Genomic DNA, 27,187 nt, shown 5'->3' with positions numbered 1-27,187 from the left:
ATACAGTAATACCCCGAACTTACGCGATAGGTGGGACCGAGCGATAACCGCGTAAGTCGAATTCGCGTAAGTCGGGGTATAATTTTGCATATAAATACATACAAATAACACAAAATAAATTGTAGCTATATGTCGAACACGTCCGAACATGTAAGCCGAAAATAGTGTGGGGGGAAATGAGTAATTAAGAGTTGCGTGGCGCTCAAACAAAAGACGAATCGACGAGATTTGAAAATCGCGTAACTCCGGATTCGCGTAAGTCGGGGTAGCGTAAGTCGGGGTATTACTGTATTTTTAAATCCCAATGAAATCACACAACTGCTGACTGCTAATAAGACATCGTTCTTTTCATATTTTAATTTATAAAATTCAATTTATCATTCCACTCCCAAATCAATTCTTTTAACCTGAAGATGTTTTCTTAAGGCAATTGAAAACATTTGTTTTTCTTTCACTTTTTTGATGTATGAGCTGAATTTTTGGTTTTGTGAATGTTATTTATTCAAATGTACTTCAATAAATTAATTGATATAATTCTAAATTCTTCAGTATATCTAAACTTATAAAAATAAAACAAATGCTATTTTGAAATTAATTTTTATCTATAATTTCTATAATTTACATAGATCAGATTATCTAAACTTAACACATATCTCTAAAGCTTGTTACCAGTGTACAACTCAAATAAAACAAAAAGAACAAAAAACAGCTCTTCACGAACATTTTCTAACCTTAAACAGTTCTTCTTCATGTAAACTTCGAATTTCTGATGGAATGAGAGTAAATAAGAATATGATTTAAAATTTGAATACATGTTTCTTGATGTCATCCTATTGGGCACGTGCACTCCCGCTGGTAGAAATTGTGGATTTATAAGTCAATGTCCATTAGCGCTAATCAAGCTATGAACAGAGTCAATTCTTCTTTGTTGTTGATACACGTATCAGTGAAGCTAGATCTGTAGATACAAATGACCTCCAACCACCTTAGATGTTCAGTGCATGGTGAGGTGAGGATGACCACCTGGTTAAAATCAGTCTCTATGTCTGGATCACTGGCATAAACGGTGAGAGCGGTGATGGTCCTCGCATGCTGTATGTCAGCAAGGTGCTCTTTCTTTCTAACCCCCAGGGACAGACTTCCTGGAATGTACAGCATCCCACTTAAAGATCACAGATGTGATAAAGACCTCATCTACATCAGATCCACTAAGCACTCCCTGGGGTTTAGAAAGAAAGAGCACCTCGCTGACATTCAGCATGTGAGGACCACCACCACTCTCACCATTTATGCCAGTGATCCAGACATAGAGCCTGATTTTAACCAGGTGAAGGTCATCCTCACCTCACTATGCACTGAACATCTAAGGTGGTTTGAGGCCATTTGTATCTACAGATCTAGCCTCACTGACACGTGTATCAACAACTAAAAATAATTGACTCTATTCATAGCCTGGTTAGCACTAATAGACATTAACTTGTAAATCTCCACAATTTCTACCAGTGGGAGTGTGCATGCCCAATAGGATGACATCAAGAAACACATATTAGAATTTCAAATCGTGTTCTTATTTACTCTCATTCCATCAGAAATTTGAAGTTCACATGAAGAAGAACTGTTTAAGGTTCAAAAACGTTTGTGAAGAGCTGTTTTTTTAGTTCTTTTTGTTTTATTTGAGTTGCACACCAGTAACAGGCTTTAGACACGAACGTTAATTCCCCCTAGTGTTGTTCAGTGTGAGTATTAATATTTAAACTTATACTCAGATTATAATTTGGTAATAATTATTTATTAATTTTAAAATATATGAAATTTTTTAATATATATAATAAAAAATTTCATATTTGTTTTGATTTTGAAATTGCTCTTTCATAACTTTTTGTAAATTATTTACATACCTAACATCTTTATCAATCTGTAAGAGTACTTCATTATCCTTAAAATATGTTTTCCATTTACTTTCTGGATTAGGATTTAAAGGCTAAAATGATTAAAATCTTTATTAGAATTTTATGACTTATATTAAAGTNAATATTAAATTTAAAATCAAACATCTTTCAGTTTAATTTACAGCAACAAAAAATTTGTTGTAAGTGTTAAGTTTAAAATTAAAACATGAAAAATATTACGTATATATAAATTTAACTAAAGTCCAGATCAACATATAAAGCATTTTTATGTAAAATTTAACAGAAGCAATGGAGTTCAATTAATGAACAAATGGTTAATTAAGTTTATATTGAAATAAAATTTAAAAGTCTAAACATTTGAAAATTTTAAAAAATATATTGTAACTACTTTTTAAATATTTGAACTTTTTGTGCAAAAAAAATATATCACAAAATTTAATACCTGAACATAACTTTGACCTGGATTTAATTTTGCATAGAGAAATAATATTCGTTCTACCACCTCCCAATGTGCTTCTTGGCCTTGAGGCAAATACTGATATTCATCATGTGCTCTTTTTTTAGAAAGTGAAATCTGAAGTTAAATGATTAATCATAAACAGTCAATTTTAAAATATCATTTCAAAATAGGTTACGAATTAATAGCAATTAACTATTAATTGCTATTAATAAGTAATTAATTCTATTAATAGAATTCTATTAATTCTTTTATTTTCTATTAATTCTATTAATATAATTAATAGAAATTAACATATTAATAAAATTCAATTTTGAAAAATTTATAATTCTAACTGAAACAAAATTACAATGTATTGCAAATCATTTTTAAAATCAAATTTTACATTTAATAATAAAAGTAAAAGATGTTTCTACATTTAAAAAAAAATATAATTATTAAGTTTATTTTAATTTAATTGTAAATATCTCATTTTTGAGATACATATGTATTTGAATATAGAATCTTCTATTTTAAAATTTCAATTAAGTTAAAAAATATACAAAAATGTAAAATTAAACAGAAAAGATCACTAAAAATTTGTGTTTGAAATAAACTGGCATTTCTTTTAAAGTTTCTAATAAAATGATATCCATCAAAGCATTTATAAGATCTCAATAAAAGTACTGTTATAAAAATAAAATCATTAATTTTATTAATTATATTATTTTATAAAAACCTATTGCACTACACATTAAGAATGCTTACACTACACATTAAGAATGCTTACATTTGTAATTCCAGCTCTACTGCGAATAACATTTGCAGAACTTAATGCAGTTTGCTTTACTCTTTCCCTAAATGATTCAACTTCTGTATTTTCTACAATTTGTATGCAAGGATAATCTGTCGGTTGTTGAAAAAATGATATGTCTGGACATAAGCGTCTGTAATATATAAAACAATGAATATTTATGTTTTATTTTACTGTAATTTAAAAGAGAAAGAAGATGAAGAAGTATGATGACTAATCTTTAAATAAATGATACATTAGAAATTTAATACTATAGCAATTTATTCAAAAACAGTTAATTTTTTAAAAAGTCATAATTAGCAATTAGTGAAAAATATTTGAGCATGAGAACATAAATATAACAGAAAATATTTTATAAACATATTATTTATAATAAAATATATCTCAATATACAGTAAAATTATTGCATGGAGTTCTCATTGTTTCCAAGAACTTTGTTTTAGGTATTCAAATATGAGCTCACACAACAGCAAACAGGCCAATTTGATGAATTTACTAATTGTAGCTGTATATTCGTTCAGTGAATGGTTGTCTCTTTAATCTGAAAATATTTCTCTCGGTAGACTATCTTACAGCAAGTCAGGTCAATAAACTCTTTTATTGTATTTTCAATTCATATGCATTTCGAACTGGTTTCATTTTCCAGTCCCTCTTCAGTGCTCTAGAATTACAATTAGATATTGAGTTGACAAAAATACAAATTAAAAATTAAAATGAGTAGAGATGCCAAATAACACAACAGAAACATTATTACCAGTACCTGTAAGAACTTTACACACTTCTTTTTCCCGAGTTACATTCATACGGTACTTGTATTTATCATACGAAATTATTTTTCTTGGCGTAAACCATAATATGATTAAACAATGTCGCTATAAATAATAATAATACAATCATAAACCTATTTACAAATAAGTAATATAAAACCTTTTTAAAAATTAAAAAAAATTTTTTTAACAAAAATGTACATACAGGTTTTTTTTCTGTTATATTTTTTGAAAATATTCTATTAAATCAATAGTTCTGTGTGTAAAACGTAATATAATGCAAATATTGCTAAAAAATAAAAATACAATCATAAACCCAGTAATAAGTAAGTTTTAAAACAAATTTTTACAAAAAATATACATACAGGTTTTTTTCTTCAATATCATTTGAAAAATATTCTATTAAACACTAGTTATGTGTTGTATAAATTCACAAATGGTAATCCATACACAATAACTTTTACAACATTTGGTGTTTAGGTTTTACAAACAGTTCACTGGTTTATTGTTACGCCCTCTATAATTTTGTACCATTGTTGTTCAATTTGCATTCCATTAGAGATATTTACAAGATTATTGTTACTATGTTTTACAATTTCAATATGTTCTTTAAATTTTCTTTTATATATATTTTTCTCTACATGTAGAATTTTAATATTATTTCTATCAATATTACAGTTACTATTTTTAATATGGTTATACCAAGGGGAGTTGTTATATTTTAATCTAATGGCTGCTTCATGTTCTTTGATCCGTATTTCTAAAGCTCGTCCTGTTTCACCTATGTAATTTTTTGGATTTTTGGCAATTACAGTTGATTTTATAGACTACACCTGTTTTTTTTCAATATATCACTATTAACATATAAAAGAAATTATTTTGAAGTATATGATAATTTTTATAGACAAACCGATGGGGTTAGTATGGGGATCAAAGATGGGACCAAAACTTGCTGAATTATTGGGTTGTTCAGAAAGTAAGTTCATTTTTTTTACCACTAGAGGGATTAGTCGTATTTTTCCCACTATTTTCATTCTAAACTGTATTATCAATATCATTATATATTTTGACAGCTAGCATTTTAAGGCTTATTTGTAAAAAATTTTGTTTAATTTTGTGCAATTGTTTATTTCTTGCATCCCATCAAATATGGAAGGTCGAAAGCATCACTTTTGGCATATTTTGCTTTTTTATTACCAAAAAATCGAAACGCTGTTCAAGCAAGAAAAAAATTGTGNGAACTGATATTTATATATTATTTTTAACTATTTATTTTTTTATATATATTTATTTTAGTTTTTATTTTTTAGTATAAATTAGAAACATTTGGAGAAAGTCGTGAAACAACATGGGCACACACTCCATACAATGGTAATTTTTGCTTTTCTTTTTAAGAACCACCAAACATTTATCAGAGTAGGCAAGAAAGTCCAGATTAATTTACATGTAAAAGACAATCTCACATATAGGATGAGGTGTGACTTTAAAGATCAAAATAAAGAAAATTATATTTATTAATACAATTCTAATTTTATTTCATTTAATCACAAATAAAATATCAAATGCATACATTATCCCACAAAAATTACTGGCATTTTAAACTGTAAGGAAAATTCTTGTAAAAATTGACATAATTTGTTCATGTAAAGCCAGACAATCGGGAACCATTTTTGCCAATTCTTAACAGTTGAATCCACTCTCCATTGATTACACTTATGAGTTTTTCCAAATTCTGATTTCTGAATAATCATCCATTTGCACATGGGAATGGATTAAAACTTATTTCAGGCTTCCGTGTGATTGTGGAATATCAATTTGGAATTCAATTCAAAAGCTTTGCTTTTCCTATTGCTATTTATCTTTACTCCTGACAATACACAAGGACAATAAAACAACCCAGATAAAATACTTTTGTTTTTAAACACCAGGGGGTAAGCATCCGGTAAAAAAATGGAAATACATGGTTTACAAAAATTATATATGCTTGGAAATATACTAATATACAAGTAATCGAGTTAGGCATATTACTAATAATTTATCTGTCTGTGTGAAAGCCAGGTTGATACTAGTGTGAGTATGGAATTCTTGTACATTACACTACAACAGTCATCAGTACTCATGTTCAAAATGTTTTCAACACACTCAGATAAAGTGTTGTTTACAATGCACAGCTTCACGTGTTACCAGGGACACCATCAACTGGGTGACAGACAACTGGATGACAGTCCACTGGGCTAACAGGGTGCCGGACATCTGTACAACAAAATAAGAGATAAACAATACACAAAATACAAATTTTTTGTTTTCTTTATAAAAATCACCATTCTTTTATATTAATATACTATCTGGTAAATTTAAATAATAATTTTTAAGAAGTGAGTTAATTGTTTCTTAAAAAATTAAAAGACCAATTTTTGTAATTAACAAACATATTTATACACATTAAAAATCATATTTACTTATTTTTACAACTAAATAGAAAAGTCTCGAAGGACAGTTGATATCTACCCCAAAATTAACAACTATACATAAAAACAAAGACAGTTACATAAAAATAAAAATATATTACATTATACATTAAATACAATTTATACTTTTTTGTTTTAATTTATAAGTTCTTGAAAGAAGTAAAGAAGTGCTTTTCTTTGATGTGCTTTGTTAACCGTTCTGACATAAAATAATTAATCATGCTACAGTAAATTATTTGAAAATATTTCCTTCTCCTAAGTCGGAAATAACTCATAACTCATAGTTTGTAACTTATAACTCATCCTTTGTAAGTCTTAACCATATTTATATTTATATATATTTTATAAATATTTACATAAAAATAAATAATATCTGCCAAATGATATGCTTGCTTTGCATGCAAAACTTTTTAAGTTTCTGATGCCCAGTTAACTATCACCCATTGTGAATCACTCGGTTGTCATATACCCATGTTACCATTGCAAGAGTTGCTTGTGGAATGTTGTGAAGAACTGTAAACAATTCTGTACCAGCCCATACTATAATCCTTGGAGCACCAAGATTGTTGGACTGGTGCATCCAATGAGGTTTTCTTGAGACTAGTACCATACATTTTGTGTATGAGCATGGCCATCCAAGAAAAAGATAGACTCATCACTGAACATAACTTTCTAAAGGAAGTCACAATCTACATATACTGTACACATCTACTGACTCATTTGCACTATACAAGTTATTACTCCCATTTGGCAAGCAACTTTTTGGCCACACTTTATTTTGTTCACAGATATCTGGATGTTATTGAAACTACTTGTTACTAAATATAGAATTTATTCATATAGTTTTCTTAAAATAGATAAAGATAAAGCAATTTTAATAACTTTAAAATTAGTTTACATAATTTCTGCAAGGAAATATGTTTTCATTGACTACAAAGTATTCTTAAAAGAACGTCTAAAATGTTTTCTATCATTAGAAATTTATCAACTTTTCAACATCAAGATGTCTCATTTCAGAGGTAATTTTGTATTTTATTGGAGTAGTTTGCACCAGATTCTTAACTGAACTATACACACCTGCCATCATTTTTCCATTGCTGTCAAATCATTCTTTTGTTAAGACCTAAATATAAGACTTTGTTAATACTTTTAAATATAGAAATAGGTGGAAGTCAATCCTATATCATATAAATTTAACCTGTTTAGATCAGATAAATGCATATGAATCTTAAAAAGTAATTTTTAACAGTCTGCAAATATTTTTTTCTGTAGATTAAATATTACTTTAGTTGCTAATCTTGTTCTAAACTTACATTGTAATTGTTGAGATATTGTAATATGTTCTTATACTGTATATTTAATTAATAAGATAATTGTTATGGTGTACAGTTAATTTGTAATTAATATTGTCTCCTGTATCTTTACACTTTTACTTATGATAATAAGTATCACAATGAATAATTTTGAATAGAAAAATTTTTATTTCATAAATCATAGATGAATTTTTTTGAGCTAATGTAAATTGTGAAAAATTTTACAGGTGAAATATTAGATACACCTATGAATGGAATTGCACCTGGTCCTTGGGATATACCATTGAAACCAAAAAAGGAATTTAGCGATTCAGTACAAACAACTGAAGTTCCTCATACAGCTTCTGTTGGAACTTGTAATATCTGTATGGGAGCATGCAAGCAAAGATGTCCTGAATGTATTGATGGTCATAAGGTATAGTTTATTTTTTCATGCTTAATTTATTGTTAAATCTATAAATTCTATGCCTCAAGATAATAAAAAAATCTAAAAATTTAAGAATTAAAATCTCGAGTTTAGAAACTTAAAGATACATCACTTAGAAAAAATTTTATGCTGATATTTGATTATATCTGAAAAGGCAAATTCCAGAGAATGCTATCATATTGTTTAGCACTGGAGGATACATTAAATCATATAGTAATATCATACTTTTAATAATAGTCATGCCAGTCATTTAACACCTTATGGGAAAATTATTGAATTGAAATAACGTGACTTCCAGTTTGCATCAAAAGTTTGTATATAGTTAATAGGGGCCTCCTGTCCCTATAGTTTCCATATCCGGTCTTGTTCTAAATAAACACCAAATAAAAGTGCATTTAATCACCAAACATATGCCGTAAATCCATCGGGCTAGTTTTAAGGCTAATTACTAAATAAATTATGTAATTAATTTGGCACTAGAGGTAAGCGTTAGGCGCCATCTCTTATTAATATTAATTATTATAAATAAATTAATTAATTTAAATAATTTAGAACCGCTGGGAGAAATTATTTAAAGATTATTGTACTGCTTATATTTTAACAATTTATATATTTGGTATTACTCACATTTTTTGTATGAATTTTTTAAAAATAATATTAAAAGTTTGAACATAAAGTCACTAGTCTATATTAATTTATAAATTAATAAAAAAAGTTTTTACCAAATTGTTTTTGCACTAATATTTCTGAAAATACCTGGAAGAGGAAATTCCTGAGATAATAAAAGTGTTATCCATCTGAAACTATAATATTGCGGCATTAATTCTAATTCTTGTAAACGAAACCATACATCATAATCATAGTGATTTAACATATTCATTAGTCGATTCATCATTGAACCAATTCCACTAGAAGACTCATCTAGAGATTTAATGAAAAAATCTCTAATTTCAGACATAAGGTTAGTAAAACAGAAGAAACAATCAGCTTCAGCATACCCTGAAAAAATTATTTAAAATCACAAAAAATTTCTTTTAATATTTAATATCTATAAGAGATTTTCAAGATTCTTACTACTCCATTCAGGATTAAGATCGGAAGCAAATGTATAATAAATTGGTCCAATTATTTCATTCATTCCCTGCAATTAATATTTCAAAACAGGTTGAGTCATTTGATTATTTACATCAGTAGAATATTTCAGAAGAAGAAGAAAGAAGAAGAAGAGAGAGAGAGAGAGAGAGAGAGGATAAGGAAAAACTAGAAAAAATGTTTTAAAAATAATTAATAGTTAAATAATACTAGTTTTAAAAGATAATTTTATTATAAAATTTTAAAAACAACTTAAATGTTTAGAGAGTTTAACTCATGTGAAAATAAATTATTAAAATGAATAATTTTCATAATTTATTAAAATAATTTTATAAGTTCAGATTATTAAAATAACTTATTAAAGACAAATTATTAAATTAAAAAACATTTAGAATGTAAAAGATAATATTTTCATTTTTATTTTGTATTATTAATTGAATTTCAAATATTAAATTTAAAATCAAACATCTTTCAGTTTAATTTACAGCAACAAAAAATTTGTTGTAAGTGTTAAGTTTAAAATTAAAACATGAAAAATATTACGTATATATAAATTTAACTAAAGTCCAGATCAACATATAAAGCATTTTTATGTAAAATTTAACAGAAGCAATGGAGTTCAATTAATGAACAAATGGTTAATTTAGTTTATATTGAAATAAAATTTAAAAGTCTAAACATTTGAAAATTTTAAAAAATATATTGTAACTACTTTTTAAATATTTGAACTTTTTGTGCAAAAAAAATATATCACAAAATTTAATACCTGAACATAACTTTGACCTGGATTTAATTTTGCATAGAGAAATAATATTCGTTCTACCACCTCCCAATGTGCTTCTTGGCCTTGAGGCAAATACTGATATTCATCATGTGCTCTTTTTTTAGAAAGTGAAATCTGAAGTTAAATGATTAATCATAAACAGTCAATTTTAAAATATCATTTCAAAATAGGTTACGAATTAATAGCAATTAACTATTAATTGCTATTAATAAGTAATTAATTCTATTAATAGAATTCTATTAATTCTTTTATTTTCTATTAATTCTATTAATATAATTAATAGAAATTAACATATTAATAAAATTCAATTTTGAAAAATTTATAATTCTAACTGAAACAAAATTACAATGTATTGCAAATCATTTTTAAAATCAAATTTTACATTTAATAATAAAAGTAAAAGATGTTTCTACATTTAAAAAAAAATATAATTATTAAGTTTATTTTAATTTCATTGTAAATATCTCATTTTTGAGATACATATGTATTTGAATATAGAATCTTCTATTTTAAAATTTCAATTAAGTTAAAAAATATACAAAAATGTAAAATTAAACAGAAAAGATCACTAAAAATTTGTGTTTGAAATAAACTGGCATTTCTTTTAAAGTTTCTAATAAAATGATATCCATCAAAGCATTTATAAAATCTCAATAAAAGTACTGTTATAAAAATAAAATCATTAATTTTATTAATTATATTATTTTATAAAAACCTATTGCACTACACATTAAGAATGCTTACACTACACATTAAGAATGCTTACATTTGTAATTCCAGCTCTACTGCGAATAACATTTGCAGAACTTAATGCAGTTTGCTTTACTCTTTCCCTAAATGATTCAACTTCTGTATTTTCTACAATTTGTATGCAAGGATAATCTGTCGGTTGTTGAAAAAATGATATGTCTGGACATAAGCGTCTGTAATATATAAAACAATGAATATTTATGTTTTATTTTACTGTAATTTAAAAGAGAAAGAAGATGAAGAAGTATGATGACTAATCTTTAAATAAATGATACATTAGAAATTTAATACTATAGCAATTTATTCAAAAACAGTTAATTTTTTAAAAAGTCATAATTAGCAATTAGTGAAAAATATTTGAGCATGAGAACATAAATATAACAGAAAATATTTTATAAACATATTATTTATAATAAAATATATCTCAATATACAGTAAAATTATTGCATGGAGTTCTCATTGTTTCCAAGAACTTTGTTTTAGGTATTCAAATATGAGCTCACACAACAGCAAACAGGCCAATTTGATGAATTTACTAATTGTAGCTGTATATTCGTTCAGTGAATGGTTGTCTCTTTAATCTGAAAATATTTCTCTCGGTAGACTATCTTACAGCAAGTCAGGTCAATAAACTCTTTTATTGTATTTTCAATTCATATGCATTTCGAACTGGTTTCATTTTCCAGTCCCTCTTCAGAATAAAAGTGTTATCCATCTGAAACTATAATATTGCGGCATTAATTCTAATTCTTGTAAACGAAACCATACATCATAATCATAGTGATTTAACATATTCATTAGTCGATTCATCATTGAACCAATTCCACTAGAAGACTCATCTAGAGATTTAATGAAAAAATCTCTAATTTCAGACATAAGGTTAGTAAAACAGAAGAAACAATCAGCTTCAGCATACCCTGAAAAAATTATTTAAAATCACAAAAAATTTCTTTTAATATTTAATATCTATAAGAGATTTTCAAGATTCTTACTACTCCATTCAGGATTAAGATCGGAAGCAAATGTATAATAAATTGGTCCAATTATTTCATTCATTCCCTGCAATTAATATTTCAAAACAGGTTGAGTCATTTGATTATTTACATCAGTAGAATATTTCAGAAGAAGAAGAAAGAAGAAGAAGAGAGAGAGAGAGAGAGAGAGAGGATAAGGAAAAACTAGAAAAAATGTTTTAAAAATAATTAATAGTTAAATAATACTAGTTTTAAAAGATAATTTTATTATAAAATTTTAAAAACAACTTAAATGTTTAGAGAGTTTAACTCATGTGAAAATAAATTATTAAAATGAATAATTTTCATAATTTATTAAAATAATTTTATAAGTTCAGATTATTAAAATAACTTATTAAAGACAAATTATTAAATTAAAAAACATTTAGAATGTAAAAGATAATATTTTCATTTTTATTTTGTATTATTAATTGAATTTCAAATATTAAATTTAAAATCAAACATCTTTCAGTTTAATTTACAGCAACAAAAAATTTGTTGTAAGTGTTAAGTTTAAAATTAAAACATGAAAAATATTACGTATATATAAATTTAACTAAAGTCCAGATCAACATATAAAGCATTTTTATGTAAAATTTAACAGAAGCAATGGAGTTCAATTAATGAACAAATGGTTAATTAAGTTTATATTGAAATAAAATTTAAAAGTCTAAACATTTGAAAATTTTAAAAAATATATTGTAACTACTTTTTAAATATTTGAACTTTTTGTGCAAAAAAAATATATCACAAAATTTAATACCTGAACATAACTTTGACCTGGATTTAATTTTGCATAGAGAAATAATATTCGTTCTACCACCTCCCAATGTGCTTCTTGGCCTTGAGGCAAATACTGATATTCATCATGTGCTCTTTTTTTAGAAAGTGAAATCTGAAGTTAAATGATTAATCATAAACAGTCAATTTTAAAATATCATTTCAAAATAGGTTACGAATTAATAGCAATTAACTATTAATTGCTATTAATAAGTAATTAATTCTATTAATAGAATTCTATTAATTCTTTTATTTTCTATTAATTCTATTAATATAATTAATAGAAATTAACATATTAATAAAATTCAATTTTGAAAAATTTATAATTCTAACTGAAACAAAATTACAATGTATTGCAAATCATTTTTAAAATCAAATTTTACATTTAATAATAAAAGTAAAAGATGTTTCTACATTTAAAAAAAAATATAATTATTAAGTTTATTTTAATTTAATTGTAAATATCTCATTTTTGAGATACATATGTATTTGAATATAGAATCTTCTATTTTAAAATTTCAATTAAGTTAAAAAATATACAAAAATGTAAAATTAAACAGAAAAGATCACTAAAAATTTGTGTTTGAAATAAACTGGCATTTCTTTTAAAGTTTCTAATAAAATGATATCCATCAAAGCATTTATAAGATCTCAATAAAAGTACTGTTATAAAAATAAAATCATTAATTTTATTAATTATATTATTTTATAAAAACCTATTGCACTACACATTAAGAATGCTTACACTACACATTAAGAATGCTTACATTTGTAATTCCAGCTCTACTGCGAATAACATTTGCAGAACTTAATGCAGTTTGCTTTACTCTTTCCCTAAATGATTCAACTTCTGTATTTTCTACAATTTGTATGCAAGGATAATCTGTCGGTTGTTGAAAAAATGATATGTCTGGACATAAGCGTCTGTAATATATAAAACAATGAATATTTATGTTTTATTTTACTGTAATTTAAAAGAGAAAGAAGATGAAGAAGTATGATGACTAATCTTTAAATAAATGATACATTAGAAATTTAATACTATAGCAATTTATTCAAAAACAGTTAATTTTTTAAAAAGTCATAATTAGCAATTAGTGAAAAATATTTGAGCATGAGAACATAAATATAACAGAAAATATTTTATAAACATATTATTTATAATAAAATATATCTCAATATACAGTAAAATTATTGCATGGAGTTCTCATTGTTTCCAAGAACTTTGTTTTAGGTATTCAAATATGAGCTCACACAACAGCAAACAGGCCAATTTGATGAATTTACTAATTGTAGCTGTATATTCGTTCAGTGAATGGTTGTCTCTTTAATCTGAAAATATTTCTCTCGGTAGACTATCTTACAGCAAGTCAGGTCAATAAACTCTTTTATTGTATTTTCAATTCATATGCATTTCGAACTGGTTTCATTTTCCAGTCCCTCTTCAGTGCTCTAGAATTACAATTAGATATTGAGTTGACAAAAATACAAATTAAAAATTAAAATGAGTAGAGATGCCAAATAACACAACAGAAACATTATTACCAGTACCTGTAAGAACTTTACACACTTCTTTTTCCCGAGTTACATTCATACGGTACTTGTATTTATCATACGAAATTATTTTTCTTGGCGTAAACCATAATATGATTAAACAATGTCGCTATAAATAATAATAATACAATCATAAACCTATTTACAAATAAGTAATATAAAACCTTTTTAAAAATTAAAAAAAATTTTTTTAACAAAAATGTACATACAGGTTTTTTTTCTGTTATATTTTTTGAAAATATTCTATTAAATCAATAGTTCTGTGTGTAAAACGTAATATAATGCAAATATTGCTAAAAAATAAAAATACAATCATAAACCCAGTAATAAGTAAGTTTTAAAACAAATTTTTACAAAAAATATACATACAGGTTTTTTTCTTCAATATCATTTGAAAAATATTCTATTAAACACTAGTTATGTGTTGTATAAATTCACAAATGGTAATCCATACACAATAACTTTTACAACATTTGGTGTTTAGGTTTTACAAACAGTTCACTGGTTTATTGTTACGCCCTCTATAATTTTGTACCATTGTTGTTCAATTTGCATTCCATTAGAGATATTTACAAGATTATTGTTACTATGTTTTACAATTTCAATATGTTCTTTAAATTTTCTTTTATATATATTTTTCTCTACATGTAGAATTTTAATATTATTTCTATCAATATTACAGTTACTATTTTTAATATGGTTATACCAAGGGGAGTTGTTATATTTTAATCTAATGGCTGCTTCATGTTCTTTGATCCGTATTTCTAAAGCTCGTCCTGTTTCACCTATGTAATTTTTTGGATTTTTGGCAATTACAGTTGATTTTATAGACTACACCTGTTTTTTTTCAATATATCACTATTAACATATAAAAGAAATTATTTTGAAGTATATGATAATTTTTATAGACAAACCGATGGGGTTAGTATGGGGATCAAAGATGGGACCAAAACTTGCTGAATTATTGGGTTGTTCAGAAAGTAAGTTCATTTTTTTTACCACTAGAGGGATTAGTCGTATTTTTCCCACTATTTTCATTCTAAACTGTATTATCAATATCATTATATATTTTGACAGCTAGCATTTTAAGGCTTATTTGTAAAAAATTTTGTTTAATTTTGTGCAATTGTTTATTTCTTGCATCCCATCAAATATGGAAGGTCGAAAGCATCACTTTTGGCATATTTTGCTTTTTTATTACCAAAAAATCGAAACGCTGTTCAAGCAAGAAAAAAATTGTGGTACATGCATGGAAATGATGTGTTGAGAGAAAGACAGTGCCAAAACTGGTTTACAAAATTTCGTTCTGGCAATTTCAATATTGAAGATGCACCATGTTCTCTGGATGGCCAGTTGAAGGCAATGAAAACAAAATAAAGGTACTGATTGAAGCAAACTGCCAAATANAATACAGTAATACCCCGAACTTACGCGATAGGTGGGACCGAGCGATAACCACGTAAGTCGAATTCGCGTAAGTCGGGGTATAATTTTGCATATAAATACATACAAATAACACAAAATAAATTGTAGCTATATGTCGAACACGTCCGAACATGTAAGCCGAAAATAGTGTGGGGGGAAATGAGTAATTAAGAGTTGCGTGGCGCTCAAACAAAAGACGAATCGACGAGATTTGAAAATCGCGTAACTCCGGATTCGCGTAAGTCGGGGTAGCGTAAGTCGGGGTATTACTGTATTTTTAAATCCCAATGAAATCACACAACTGCTGACTGCTAATAAGACATCGTTCTTTTCATATTTTAATTTATAAAATTCAATTTATCATTCCACTCCCAAATCAATTCTTTTAACCTGAAGATGTTTTCTTAAGGCAATTGAAAACATTTGTTTTTCTTTCACTTTTTTGATGTATGAGCTGAATTTTTGGTTTTGTGAATGTTATTTATTCAAATGTACTTCAATAAATTAATTGATATAATTCTAAATTCTTCAGTATATCTAAACTTATAAAAATAAAACAAATGCTATTTTGAAATTAATTTTTATCTATAATTTCTATAATTTACATAGATCAGATTATCTAAACTTAACACATATCTCTAAAGCTTGTTACCAGTGTACAACTCAAATAAAACAAAAAGAACAAAAAACAGCTCTTCACGAACATTTTCTAACCTTAAACAGTTCTTCTTCATGTAAACTTCGAATTTCTGATGGAATGAGAGTAAATAAGAATATGATTTAAAATTTGAATACATGTTTCTTGATGTCATCCTATTGGGCACGTGCACTCCCGCTGGTAGAAATTGTGGATTTATAAGTCAATGTCCATTAGCGCTAATCAAGCTATGAACAGAGTCAATTCTTCTTTGTTGTTGATACACGTATCAGTGAAGCTAGATCTGTAGATACAAATGACCTCCAACCACCTTAGATGTTCAGTGCATGGTGAGGTGAGGATGACCACCTGGTTAAAATCAGTCTCTATGTCTGGATCACTGGCATAAACGGTGAGAGCGGTGATGGTCCTCGCATGCTGTATGTCAGCAAGGTGCTCTTTCTTTCTAACCCCCAGGGACAGACTTCCTGGAATGTACAGCATCCCACTTAAAGATCACAGATGTGATAAAGACCTCATCTACATCAGATCCACTAAGCACTCCCTGGGGTTTAGAAAGAAAGAGCACCTCGCTGACATTCAGCATGTGAGGACCACCACCACTCTCACCATTTATGCCAGTGATCCAGACATAGAGCCTGATTTTAACCAGGTGAAGGTCATCCTCACCTCACTATGCACTGAACATCTAAGGTGGTTTGAGGCCATTTGTATCTACAGATCTAGCCTCACTGACACGTGTATCAACAACTAAAAATAATTGACTCTATTCATAGCCTGGTTAGCACTAATAGACATTAACTTGTAAATCTCCACAATTTCTACCAGTAGGAGTGTGCATGCCCAATAGGATGACATCAAGAAACACATATTAGAATTTCAAATCGTGTTCTTATTTACTCTCATTCCATCAGAAATTTGAAGTTCACATGAAGAAGAACTGTTTAAGGTTCAAAAACGTTTGTGAAGAGCTGTTTTTTTAGTTCTTTTTGTTTTATTTGAGTTGCACACCAGTAACAGGCTTTAGACACGAACGTTAATTCCCCCTAGTGTTGTTCAGTGTGAGTATTAATATTTAAACTTATACTCAGATTATAATTTGGTAATAATTATTTATTAATTTTAAAATATATGAAATTTTTTAATATATATAATAAAAAATTTCATATTTGTTTTGATTTTGAAATTGCTCTTTCATAACTTTTTGTAAATTATTTACATACCTAACATCTTTATCAATCTGTAAGAGTACTTCATTATCCTTAAAATATGTTTTCCATTTACTTTCTGGATTAGGATTTAAAGGCTAAAATGATTAAAATCTTTATTAGAATTTTATGACTTATATTAAAGTAAAATTTTATACTTACATGGTCTTCTATTTTTTCACTGGGAGATTCACTTTTATAACTAAGACCTGGCGTAATTATCATTTCTTCTATGAAATGGTTATATAAATTCCTTCAGAAAAATTTAATTAAAATTATTTTTACTTCAGTTTAAAACACCATTAACAATTTAATGACGTATATGTTATGATAACTAAATATCAAATGCAACATTTTTAAAAACTTAATGAAACATTAAACACTTTCCATCACTGAGAAATGTTTAGTTAAGAAAACAGTAATGTTTTTAGCTTCATGGAATAGGACAAAAAAAAAAAAAAAAATGGATACCTATGGGAAGCCCGATGTCAGAATTATTATGTGACCTTGTTCTACGTAACTTTGAAAAACACATTATTAATGAGTTCAGAATGGATATTGTATTTTACAAAAGATATGTGGACAATGTGTGCATTATTTGGAAAAATAACAAGAGAATACACGAGTTCATACAAGTAATCAACAACAACAATAATGGATTAAAACTTAAACTAGAACAAAAAAGTCAAGAATGGATACATTTTCTGGATATAGACATCCAATTGAAAGGAGCTTGTATAACAATGGGTATTTACATAAAACCAACACATAGTCCACTTTACATTCTGGTTAACTCGAACGACCCGTACGGATACAAACTGTCTGCTTTTCGTGCACTCATCAGAAGAGCACATTCATATTGCTCTAATCTACTAGACAAGTTGAAGAAGATTAATAGACTCAAAGAAATAGCTTTAAACTTGGGATATAAAAAGAGTACAATAGAAGGGCTAATTAAAAGTTATGAAGGAGGCAAAAAATTAAGAATCCAAACAAATCAGTTTAAAATCACCAAGTTCACTTATAATAAAAACATCAAGGACATTATGAAGCAAGTATTGAACAAAAAATTAATACATAAAATTAAATTAATAAAAAATTAAAAGTATTGAACAAAAAATATAAATAGGTTAATATAATCCAAAATAGTTTACAAAAGAGCTCCTAATTTGTATAGTATTCTCAGAAATAATAAAGACATGCTTAAGAAAGAAAAAAAAGCGGGCATATATAGAATTCCTTTTAAAAATCAGAAATTAGGAATTAAGAACGACTATATTGAAGTCACAAGAAGGAATTTAGTTACTAGACTTAAGGAACACAAGTATGACATTAATAAAGGGCACTGCAACACAGTTTTGTCAAGTATGGCACAAGCAGAGGACTCTGTAGTTAAATGGAGTGAAGCAATTATCCTCAAAACCATGCATTCCCCATCATTAGCTTTGCACAAAGAAAAAATTGAATTATATAAAAGTAAATTAAAGGATGGTTGTATTAATGCCAGAGATGTGGATGGATTAGCTTCTGCCTGGAAATTTTACATAAAAGAAAAATTAATATATAAGAATTCTTAGTCCATACCTGCCCTTATATTAATATTTTGATGCATTTTTATGTATTTATTTTATTTTATCATTTATATCGTTGTTGCTTCAGTGTATTTAGTACATTTTATTTTATTTTATTTTTATTTTATTTTGTTATTTATTTGTTAATTTATTTATTATTTTCGTTTTAAATTTGAATGTATAATGTTTGAACATTCCATTGTTACAGTTTTACAATACATTTGAACTCATTTATACCTGAGGCTGGCCTATTCCATGAGGCTGAAAATATTAGTGTTTTATTAAATAAACATTTCTCAGTGATGGAAGGTTTTTAATGTTCCATTAAGTATATGTTGTGTTTAATATAATAAATTGGTTACTATGTATTATCACTAGTTATTTTACAAAATAATCAATATTTGTGGTTAATGTGATAAAATACATGCAATTAATTATTTTCAATGGTTATTATGTAGAATAACCAATGAAAATAATTAATTGCATGTATTTTAACCTTTTTGACTCAATTAATAAATTAAAAAGTACACAATCTTTTTATTCTTATGATTTTTAATGGACAACCTCCTACTTGTTGGAACAGAGCGAAGTGTCATGAAATTTCAAATTATAGAGTATTCTATGTCTTTTGCAGTTACATTTTGTCAAAAGGCATTTTTTCTTTCAGTTGCATCTCTTGTATCCTTGAGGCAATTTTCTGGCATTTTTGTGAAGAGACACAATAACATTGATTTTACAAGAAAACATTCCCAAAGTGAACAAATGACAAACTGGTTCCTTGAATACTTTTGAGTCAATCAGCCTTTTTTAGTGCCAATCTCATCTATCTACAAAATGATTCCCAGAATGTTCCTGGAGTCAGACTTCCACTGAAGACATAAGGAACTTGCAGTTTAATATTACCTCCAATTTTTTCCCTTGGAAACTTTGTGAGATGTTTATCTGATCTTTGCCTGAGACTGCAATGCACTTCTGGCATCTCTTTTTCTTAATAATGTTGATCTTATCAGCATAACATTCTGTCCTGAACTGCCCTTCATAGCTCTGTCTCCATCCTCTACTTGTTCATCATCCTCATCACTGTTCTCTATTTGTCCATCTTTCTTGTCACATTTATCCATATGTATGAGGCATGATGTACAATAGACAAGTTCAAACTTGCAAAAATGTGAGATTTATTATTTTATTCAGAGGGTGCTGGTTATTGTTCATAATGACAGGTTAATATAATTAATTTTACAAAAAACAAATAATTTATCACTTTCACCAAAACTTGATTATGAAGAATATCCAATGATTGTGCATATTCACCAGATTTAATGATTTAACCACAACATATAGATAAAGCTTAAAATCAGTGATAAAATACACAGTAACAACTTTTTCCATAACTGTACAATAAAAATTGAATTTTTGGCAAATTTTTAAAATAATATANAATTTTGTACCATTGTTGTTCAATTTGCATTCCATTAGAGATATTTACAAGATTATTGTTACTATGTTTTACAATTTCAATATGTTCTTTAAATTTTCTTTTATATATATTTTTCTCTACATGTAGAATTTTAATATTATTTCTATCAATATTACAGTTACTATTTTTAATATGGTTATACCAAGGGGAGTTGTTATATTTTAATCTAATGGCTGCTTCATGTTCTTTGATCCGTATTTCTAAAGCTCGTCCTGTTTCACCTATGTAATTTTTTGGATTTTTGGCAATTACAGTTGATTTTATAGACTACACCTGTTTTTTTTCAATATATCACTATTAACATATAAAAGAAATTATTTTGAAGTATATGATAATTTTTATAGACAAACCGATGGGGTTAGTATGGGGATCAAAGATGGGACCAAAACTTGCTGAATTATTGGGTTGTTCAGAAAGTAAGTTCATTTTTTTTACCACTAGAGGGATTAGTCGTATTTTTCCCACTATTTTCATTCTAAACTGTATTATCAATATCATTATATATTTTGACAGCTAGCATTTTAAGGCTTATTTGTAAAAAATTTTGTTTAATTTTGTGCAATTGTTTATTTCTTGCATCCCATCAAATATGGAAGGTCGAAAGCATCACTTTTGGCATATTTTGCTTTTTTATTACCAAAAAATCGAAACGCTGTTCAAGCAAGAAAAAAATTGTGGTACATGCATGGAAATGATGTGTTGAGAGAAAGACAGTGCCAAAACTGGTTTACAAAATTTCGTTCTGGCAATTTCAATATTGAAGATGCACCATGTTCTCTGGATGGCCAGTTGAAGGCAATGAAAACAAAATAAAGGTACTGATTGAAGCAAACTGCCAAATAACAACACATGAAATCACTAAGAGATTAAATCTGTCAAATTGAACTGCTTATGATTACTTGAAACAAATTGATTTTGTTTCAAAGCTCAATATATGGGTTCCACATGTTCTTAGAGAGATGCTATCTTTTGTGGGATTTTAAGGAAATTTTGTTTTTGGAGCTTTTACCAGACAATTTAACAATTGATTCGAAAGTGTACTGCCATCGAGTAAACAAAAGGTGGCCAGAGTTGATCAACAAAACAAGTGTAGTGTTTTACCATGATAATGTCAAATTTCACACAAGTTTGGTAACTCATCAGAAACTGTTATAACTTAGATGGGAGGTGCTATCACACCAACCATATTCACCAGATTTAATGATTTAACCACAACATATATATTAATAATAAAATATACACTACTGATAAAGCTTAAAATCAGTGATAAAATACACAGTAACAACTTTTTCCATAACTGTACAATAAAAATTGAATTTTTGGCAAATTTTTAAAATAATATATTTCTAGTGACCTTGAGTGACTGATATTTGCTTAGGGTGTTTTCAAACTAAAGCACTAAAACCTATAGAGCCAGTTGGAGGAAGAATGGTTAAAATCAGCAATAAAATACATGGTAACTTAAATTAGTTAATTTATTGTGACTACTTCAAGTTTTTACATGTGTCAATAGCTAATACATTTAAACTATTGCACTTTAATTTCATCAAAGTATCCACCATGAGCTTTAATTCACAGCTGCCCAAATTTGTGGCATACATTCCAACAGTTTGATGAGGTAAGTAGAAGGGATGCTATTTCATGCAGCTTGTATAGATGTCCAGGACTGTTGAATATTGTGATGTGTCTTTTGTCAAATTTTTTTGTCCATAAAGTCCCAAGCAGTTCAACAGATATATCCCATAAATTTCAACATACTCTACTGCTTTCTTCTGTTTTAAATACTACTTACATAGGTTGGATGTGTGATTAGGGTCATTATCTTGTTGAAAGACAAAACCATCTCCAAGACAACATTGACCAGCAAGACAACAAAGTATTTGATGATAGCCTTGTTCAACAATCCCTCAATCCTGTAAATGTCATCTAACTTATTTCCAGTAAAACATCCCCATACCATAATATTACTCCATCATATTTCATTGTAGGAGCTATACAGTTTTTTTAATCTCTCATCTGTTTTGTTGCAAACAAATATTTTATGGTTTGATCAAGAGCTTAAATTTTAACTCATCAGTCAATAGTACCTACTTCCATTCTGTCATTGACCAATTCTTGTGCTATTTTACTCACTGCAGTCATTTAGCCTTATTTCCACAAAGAAGGAATGGTTCACATGCTACAACTCAACCATGGAAACCAGCCTTCTGCAATCAACTCATCACTGTGGACACAAAAATGGGTGTTTGCCTCATACTATGGATGTTATAATAGCCAACACAGTCAGTTACCTGCTTTGCATGCTAACATGATAATAAACCTGTCCTCACAAGCTATTTAATTAATTTCAATTCATATTCATTAATATCAATTAATTTTAACTGAATTAATTTTGAAAAAGTACCTTTGTTTTTGCAGTTCAGAAGGCCATTCTTCTCTTACAAGTGNACTTATTACTGGGTTTATGATTGTATTTTTATTTTTTAGCAATATTTGCATTATATTACGTTTTACACACAGAACTATTGATTTAATAGAATATTTTCAAAAAATATAACAGAAAAAAAACCTGTATGTACATTTTTGTTAAAAAAATTTTTTTTAATTTTTAAAAAGGTTTTATATTACTTATTTGTAAATAGGTTTATGATTGTATTATTATTATTTATAGCGACATTGTTTAATCATATTATGGTTTACGCCAAGAAAAATAATTTCGTATGATAAATACAAGTACCGTATGAATGTAACTCGGGAAAAAGAAGTGTGTAAAGTTCTTACAGGTACTGGTAATAATGTTTCTGTTGTGTTATTTGGCATCTCTACTCATTTTAATTTTTAATTTGTATTTTTGTCAACTCAATATCTAATTGTAATTCTAGAGCACTGAAGAGGGACTGGAAAATGAAACCAGTTCGAAATGCATATGAATTGAAAATACAATAAAAGAGTTTATTGACCTGACTTGCTGTAAGATAGTCTACCGAGAGAAATATTTTCAGATTAAAGAGACAACCATTCACTAGGCCAACTTGAGTTCCAAAACTAATGTCTGGCTGTGCTGTCAGACATTCTAATCTCATTACAGTAATGCAGAGATGAAGTTATTCTGTGATCTCATTTCTTGAGAAATTTTAGATAATTAGAGATTGAAGTAAATGATTAATCATTTAATTCAATCTCTAATTATCAGCAATTCTAATGAACTTGTTTTTAAATACTTGACAAGTTACTAACTACTCTGTAGAAGGTAAACTGGCAGCACTATATTACTTTATTCTCATTGTTTTCATAAATTACATTAGTTTTAAGTTCTTGAGATATCAGTTCTTAGAAACACATTTTATTCTTGAAAGTTCTGAATTTTTAAAAATATTCTATTTTGCCTCTGGTTAATTATAAGAAACTAATATGACATCTCAATACACTAAATAAAAGGCAAATGACAATGGCATTAGCTGTATACAACTTAGATGAGAACATTTATGTGAACATCAACAATACAAGACTTATTTACCATACACAGGAACCTCCATAACTTAAGTTACTTGAAATGTTAAAAATTTACAAAGCTAGCATAAACAACATTATAATTGACTATAAGGACAACAACATGTTATTGAAGACATTATTTGAAATTTATTATTACAGTAATACCTCGAACTTACGCGATAGGTGGGACCGAGCGATAACCACGTAAGTCGAATTCGCGTAAGTCGGGGTATAATTTTGCATATAAATACATACAAATAACACAAAATAAATTGTAGCTATATGTCGAACACGTCCGAACATGTAAGCCGAAAATAGTGTGGGGGGAAATGAGTAATTAAGAGTTGCGTGGCGCTCAAACAAAAGACGAATCGACGAGATTTGAAAATCGCGTAACTCCGGATTCGCGTAAGTCGGGGTAGCGTAAGTCGGGGTATTACTGTATTTTTAAATCCCAATGAAATCACACAACTGCTGACTGCTAATAAGACATCGTTCTTTTCATATTTTAATTTATAAAATTCAATTTATCATTCCACTCCCAAATCAATTCTTTTAACCTGAAGATGTTTTCTTAAGGCAATTGAAAACATTTGTTTTTCTTTCACTTTTTTGATGTATGAGCTGAATTTTTGGTTTTGTGAATGTTATTTATTCAAATGTACTTCAATAAATTAATTGATATAATTCTAAATTCTTCAGTATATCTAAACTTATAAAAATAAAACAAATGCTATTTTGAAATTAATTTTTATCTATAATTTCTATAATTTACATAGATCAGATTATCTAAACTTAACACATATCTCTAAAGCTTGTTACCAGTGTACAACTCAAATAAAACAAAAAGAACAAAAAACAGCTCTTCACGAACATTTTCTAACCTTAAACAGTTCTTCTTCATGTAAACTTCGAATTTCTGATGGAATGAGAGTAAATAAGAATATGATTTAAAATTTGAATACATGTTTCTTGATGTCATCCTATTGGGCACGTGCACTCCCGCTGGTAGAAATTGTGGATTTATAAGTCAATGTCCATTAGCGCTAATCAAGCTATGAACAGAGTCAATTCTTCTTTGTTGTTGATACACGTATCAGTGAAGCTAGATCTGTAGATACAAATGACCTCCAACCACCTTAGATGTTCAGTGCATGGTGAGGTGAGGATGACCACCTGGTTAAAATCAGTCTCTATGTCTGGATCACTGGCATAAACGGTGAGAGCGGTGATGGTCCTCGCATGCTGTATGTCAGCAAGGTGCTCTTTCTTTCTAACCCCCAGGGACAGACTTCCTGGAATGTACAGCATCCCACTTAAAGATCACAGATGTGATAAAGACCTCATCTACATCAGATCCACTAAGCACTCCCTGGGGTTTAGAAAGAAAGAGCACCTCGCTGACATTCAGCATGTGAGGACCACCACCACTCTCACCATTTATGCCAGTGATCCAGACATAGAGCCTGATTTTAACCAGGTGAAGGTCATCCTCACCTCACTATGCACTGAACATCTAAGGTGGTTTGAGGCCATTTGTATCTACAGATCTAGCCTCACTGACACGTGTATCAACAACTAAAAATAATTGACTCTATTCATAGCCTGGTTAGCACTAATAGACATTAACTTGTAAATCTCCACAATTTCTACCAGTGGGAGTGTGCATGCCCAATAGGATGACATCAAGAAACACATATTAGAATTTCAAATCGTGTTCTTATTTACTCTCATTCCATCAGAAATTTGAAGTTCACATGAAGAAGAACTGTTTAAGGTTCAAAAACGTTTGTGAAGAGCTGTTTTTTTAGTTCTTTTTGTTTTATTTGAGTTGCACACCAGTAACAGGCTTTAGACACGAACGTTAATTCCCCCTAGTGTTGTTCAGTGTGAGTATTAATATTTAAACTTATACTCAGATTATAATTTGGTAATAATTATTTATTAATTTTAAAATATATGAAATTTTTTAATATATATAATAAAAAATTTCATATTTGTTTTGATTTTGAAATTGCTCTTTCATAACTTTTTGTAAATTATTTACATACCTAACATCTTTATCAATCTGTAAGAGTACTTCATTATCCTTAAAATATGTTTTCCATTTACTTTCTGGATTAGGATTTAAAGGCTAAAATGATTAAAATCTTTATTAGAATTTTATGACTTATATTAAAGTAAAATTTTATACTTACATGGTCTTCTATTTTTTCACTGGGAGATTCACTTTTATAACTAAGACCTGGCGTAATTATCATTTCTTCTATGAAATGGTTATATAAATTCCTTCAGAAAAATTTAATTAAAATTATTTTTACTTCAGTTTAAAACACCATTAACAATTTAATGACGTATATGTTATGATAACTAAATATCAAATGCAACATTTTTAAAAACTTAATGAAACATTAAACACTTTCCATCACTGAGAAATGTTTAGTTAAGAAAACAGTAATGTTTTTAGCTTCATGGAATAGGACAAAAAAAAAAAAAAATGGATACCTATGGGAAGCCCGATGTCAGAATTATTATGTGACCTTGTTCTACGTAACTTTGAAAAACACATTATTAATGAGTTCAGAATGGATATTGTATTTTACAAAAGATATGTGGACAATGTGTGCATTATTTGGAAAAATAACAAGAGAATACACGAGTTCATACAAGTAATCAACAACAACAATAATGGATTAAAACTTAAACTAGAACAAAAAAGTCAAGAATGGATACATTTTCTGGATATAGACATCCAATTGAAAGGAGCTTGTATAACAATGGGTATTTACATAAAACCAACACATAGTCCACTTTACATTCTGGTTAACTCGAACGACCCGTACGGATACAAACTGTCTGCTTTTCGTGCACTCATCAGAAGAGCACATTCATATTGCTCTAATCTACTAGACAAGTTGAAGAAGATTAATAGACTCAAAGAAATAGCTTTAAACTTGGGATATAAAAAGAGTACAATAGAAGGGCTAATTAAAAGTTATGAAGGAGGCAAAAAATTAAGAATCCAAACAAATCAGTTTAAAATCACCAAGTTCACTTATAATAAAAACATCAAGGACATTATGAAGCAAGTATTGAACAAAAAATTAATACATAAAATTAAATTAATAAAAAATTAAAAGTATTGAACAAAAAATATAAATAGGTTAATATAATCCAAAATAGTTTACAAAAGAGCTCCTAATTTGTATAGTATTCTCAGAAATAATAAAGACATGCTTAAGAAAGAA

At 27.9% G+C, this 27,187-nt stretch overlaps 3 protein-coding genes across 3 annotated transcripts in view; all 3 read right to left on the bottom strand.

Moving 5' to 3' along the window:
• Nucleotides 1-2,459, bottom strand: part of LOC111642553 (TBC1 domain family member 13-like) — a 22,156-nt gene extending 19,697 nt beyond the window's left edge. The window contains exons 1-3 of the mRNA XM_023388910.1: nucleotides 2,447-2,459; nucleotides 2,353-2,369; nucleotides 1,899-1,981 (exon numbers count right to left, since the gene is read on the bottom strand). Of these exons, the coding sequence (XP_023244678.1) occupies nucleotides 1,899-1,981; nucleotides 2,353-2,369; nucleotides 2,447-2,459 (113 nt within the window). The remainder of the gene's footprint in view (nucleotides 1-1,898; nucleotides 1,982-2,352; nucleotides 2,370-2,446) is intronic.
• A 6,358-nt stretch (nucleotides 2,460-8,817) lies between these two features.
• On the bottom strand, nucleotides 8,818-10,957 carry LOC111642552 (TBC1 domain family member 13-like; the record flags this gene model as incomplete). The annotated part of the gene is made up of 4 exons (XM_023388908.1): nucleotides 8,818-9,134; nucleotides 9,210-9,276; nucleotides 9,994-10,125; nucleotides 10,778-10,957. Coding segments are annotated over 4 exons (660 nt in total), but the record flags the coding sequence as incomplete, so codon positions are not given.
• Nucleotides 10,958-11,454: 497 nt separating this feature from the next.
• The window catches only part of LOC111642550 (TBC1 domain family member 13-like), a 39,284-nt gene continuing 23,551 nt past the window's right edge, over nucleotides 11,455-27,187 (bottom strand). The window contains exons 5-13 of the mRNA XM_023388905.1: nucleotides 26,138-26,228; nucleotides 25,991-26,073; nucleotides 22,852-22,896; nucleotides 17,562-17,652; nucleotides 17,415-17,497; nucleotides 13,322-13,478; nucleotides 12,538-12,669; nucleotides 11,754-11,820; nucleotides 11,455-11,678 (exon numbers count right to left, since the gene is read on the bottom strand). Coding sequence (XP_023244673.1) covers nucleotides 11,455-11,678; nucleotides 11,754-11,820; nucleotides 12,538-12,669; nucleotides 13,322-13,478; nucleotides 17,415-17,497; nucleotides 17,562-17,652; nucleotides 22,852-22,896; nucleotides 25,991-26,073; nucleotides 26,138-26,228 — 973 coding nt within the window. The remainder of the gene's footprint in view (nucleotides 11,679-11,753; nucleotides 11,821-12,537; nucleotides 12,670-13,321; nucleotides 13,479-17,414; nucleotides 17,498-17,561; nucleotides 17,653-22,851; nucleotides 22,897-25,990; nucleotides 26,074-26,137; nucleotides 26,229-27,187) is intronic.

This window comes from Centruroides sculpturatus, unplaced genomic scaffold (genome assembly GCF_000671375.1).
Source record: "Centruroides sculpturatus isolate CEXI.00-Female unplaced genomic scaffold, Cexi_2.0 scaffold1550, whole genome shotgun sequence".
NCBI classification, from domain to species: Eukaryota; Metazoa; Arthropoda; class Arachnida; order Scorpiones; family Buthidae; genus Centruroides; species Centruroides sculpturatus.
The sequence above is the reverse complement of the archived record's forward strand: the minus strand, read 5'-3'. Positions and strand labels throughout refer to the sequence as shown.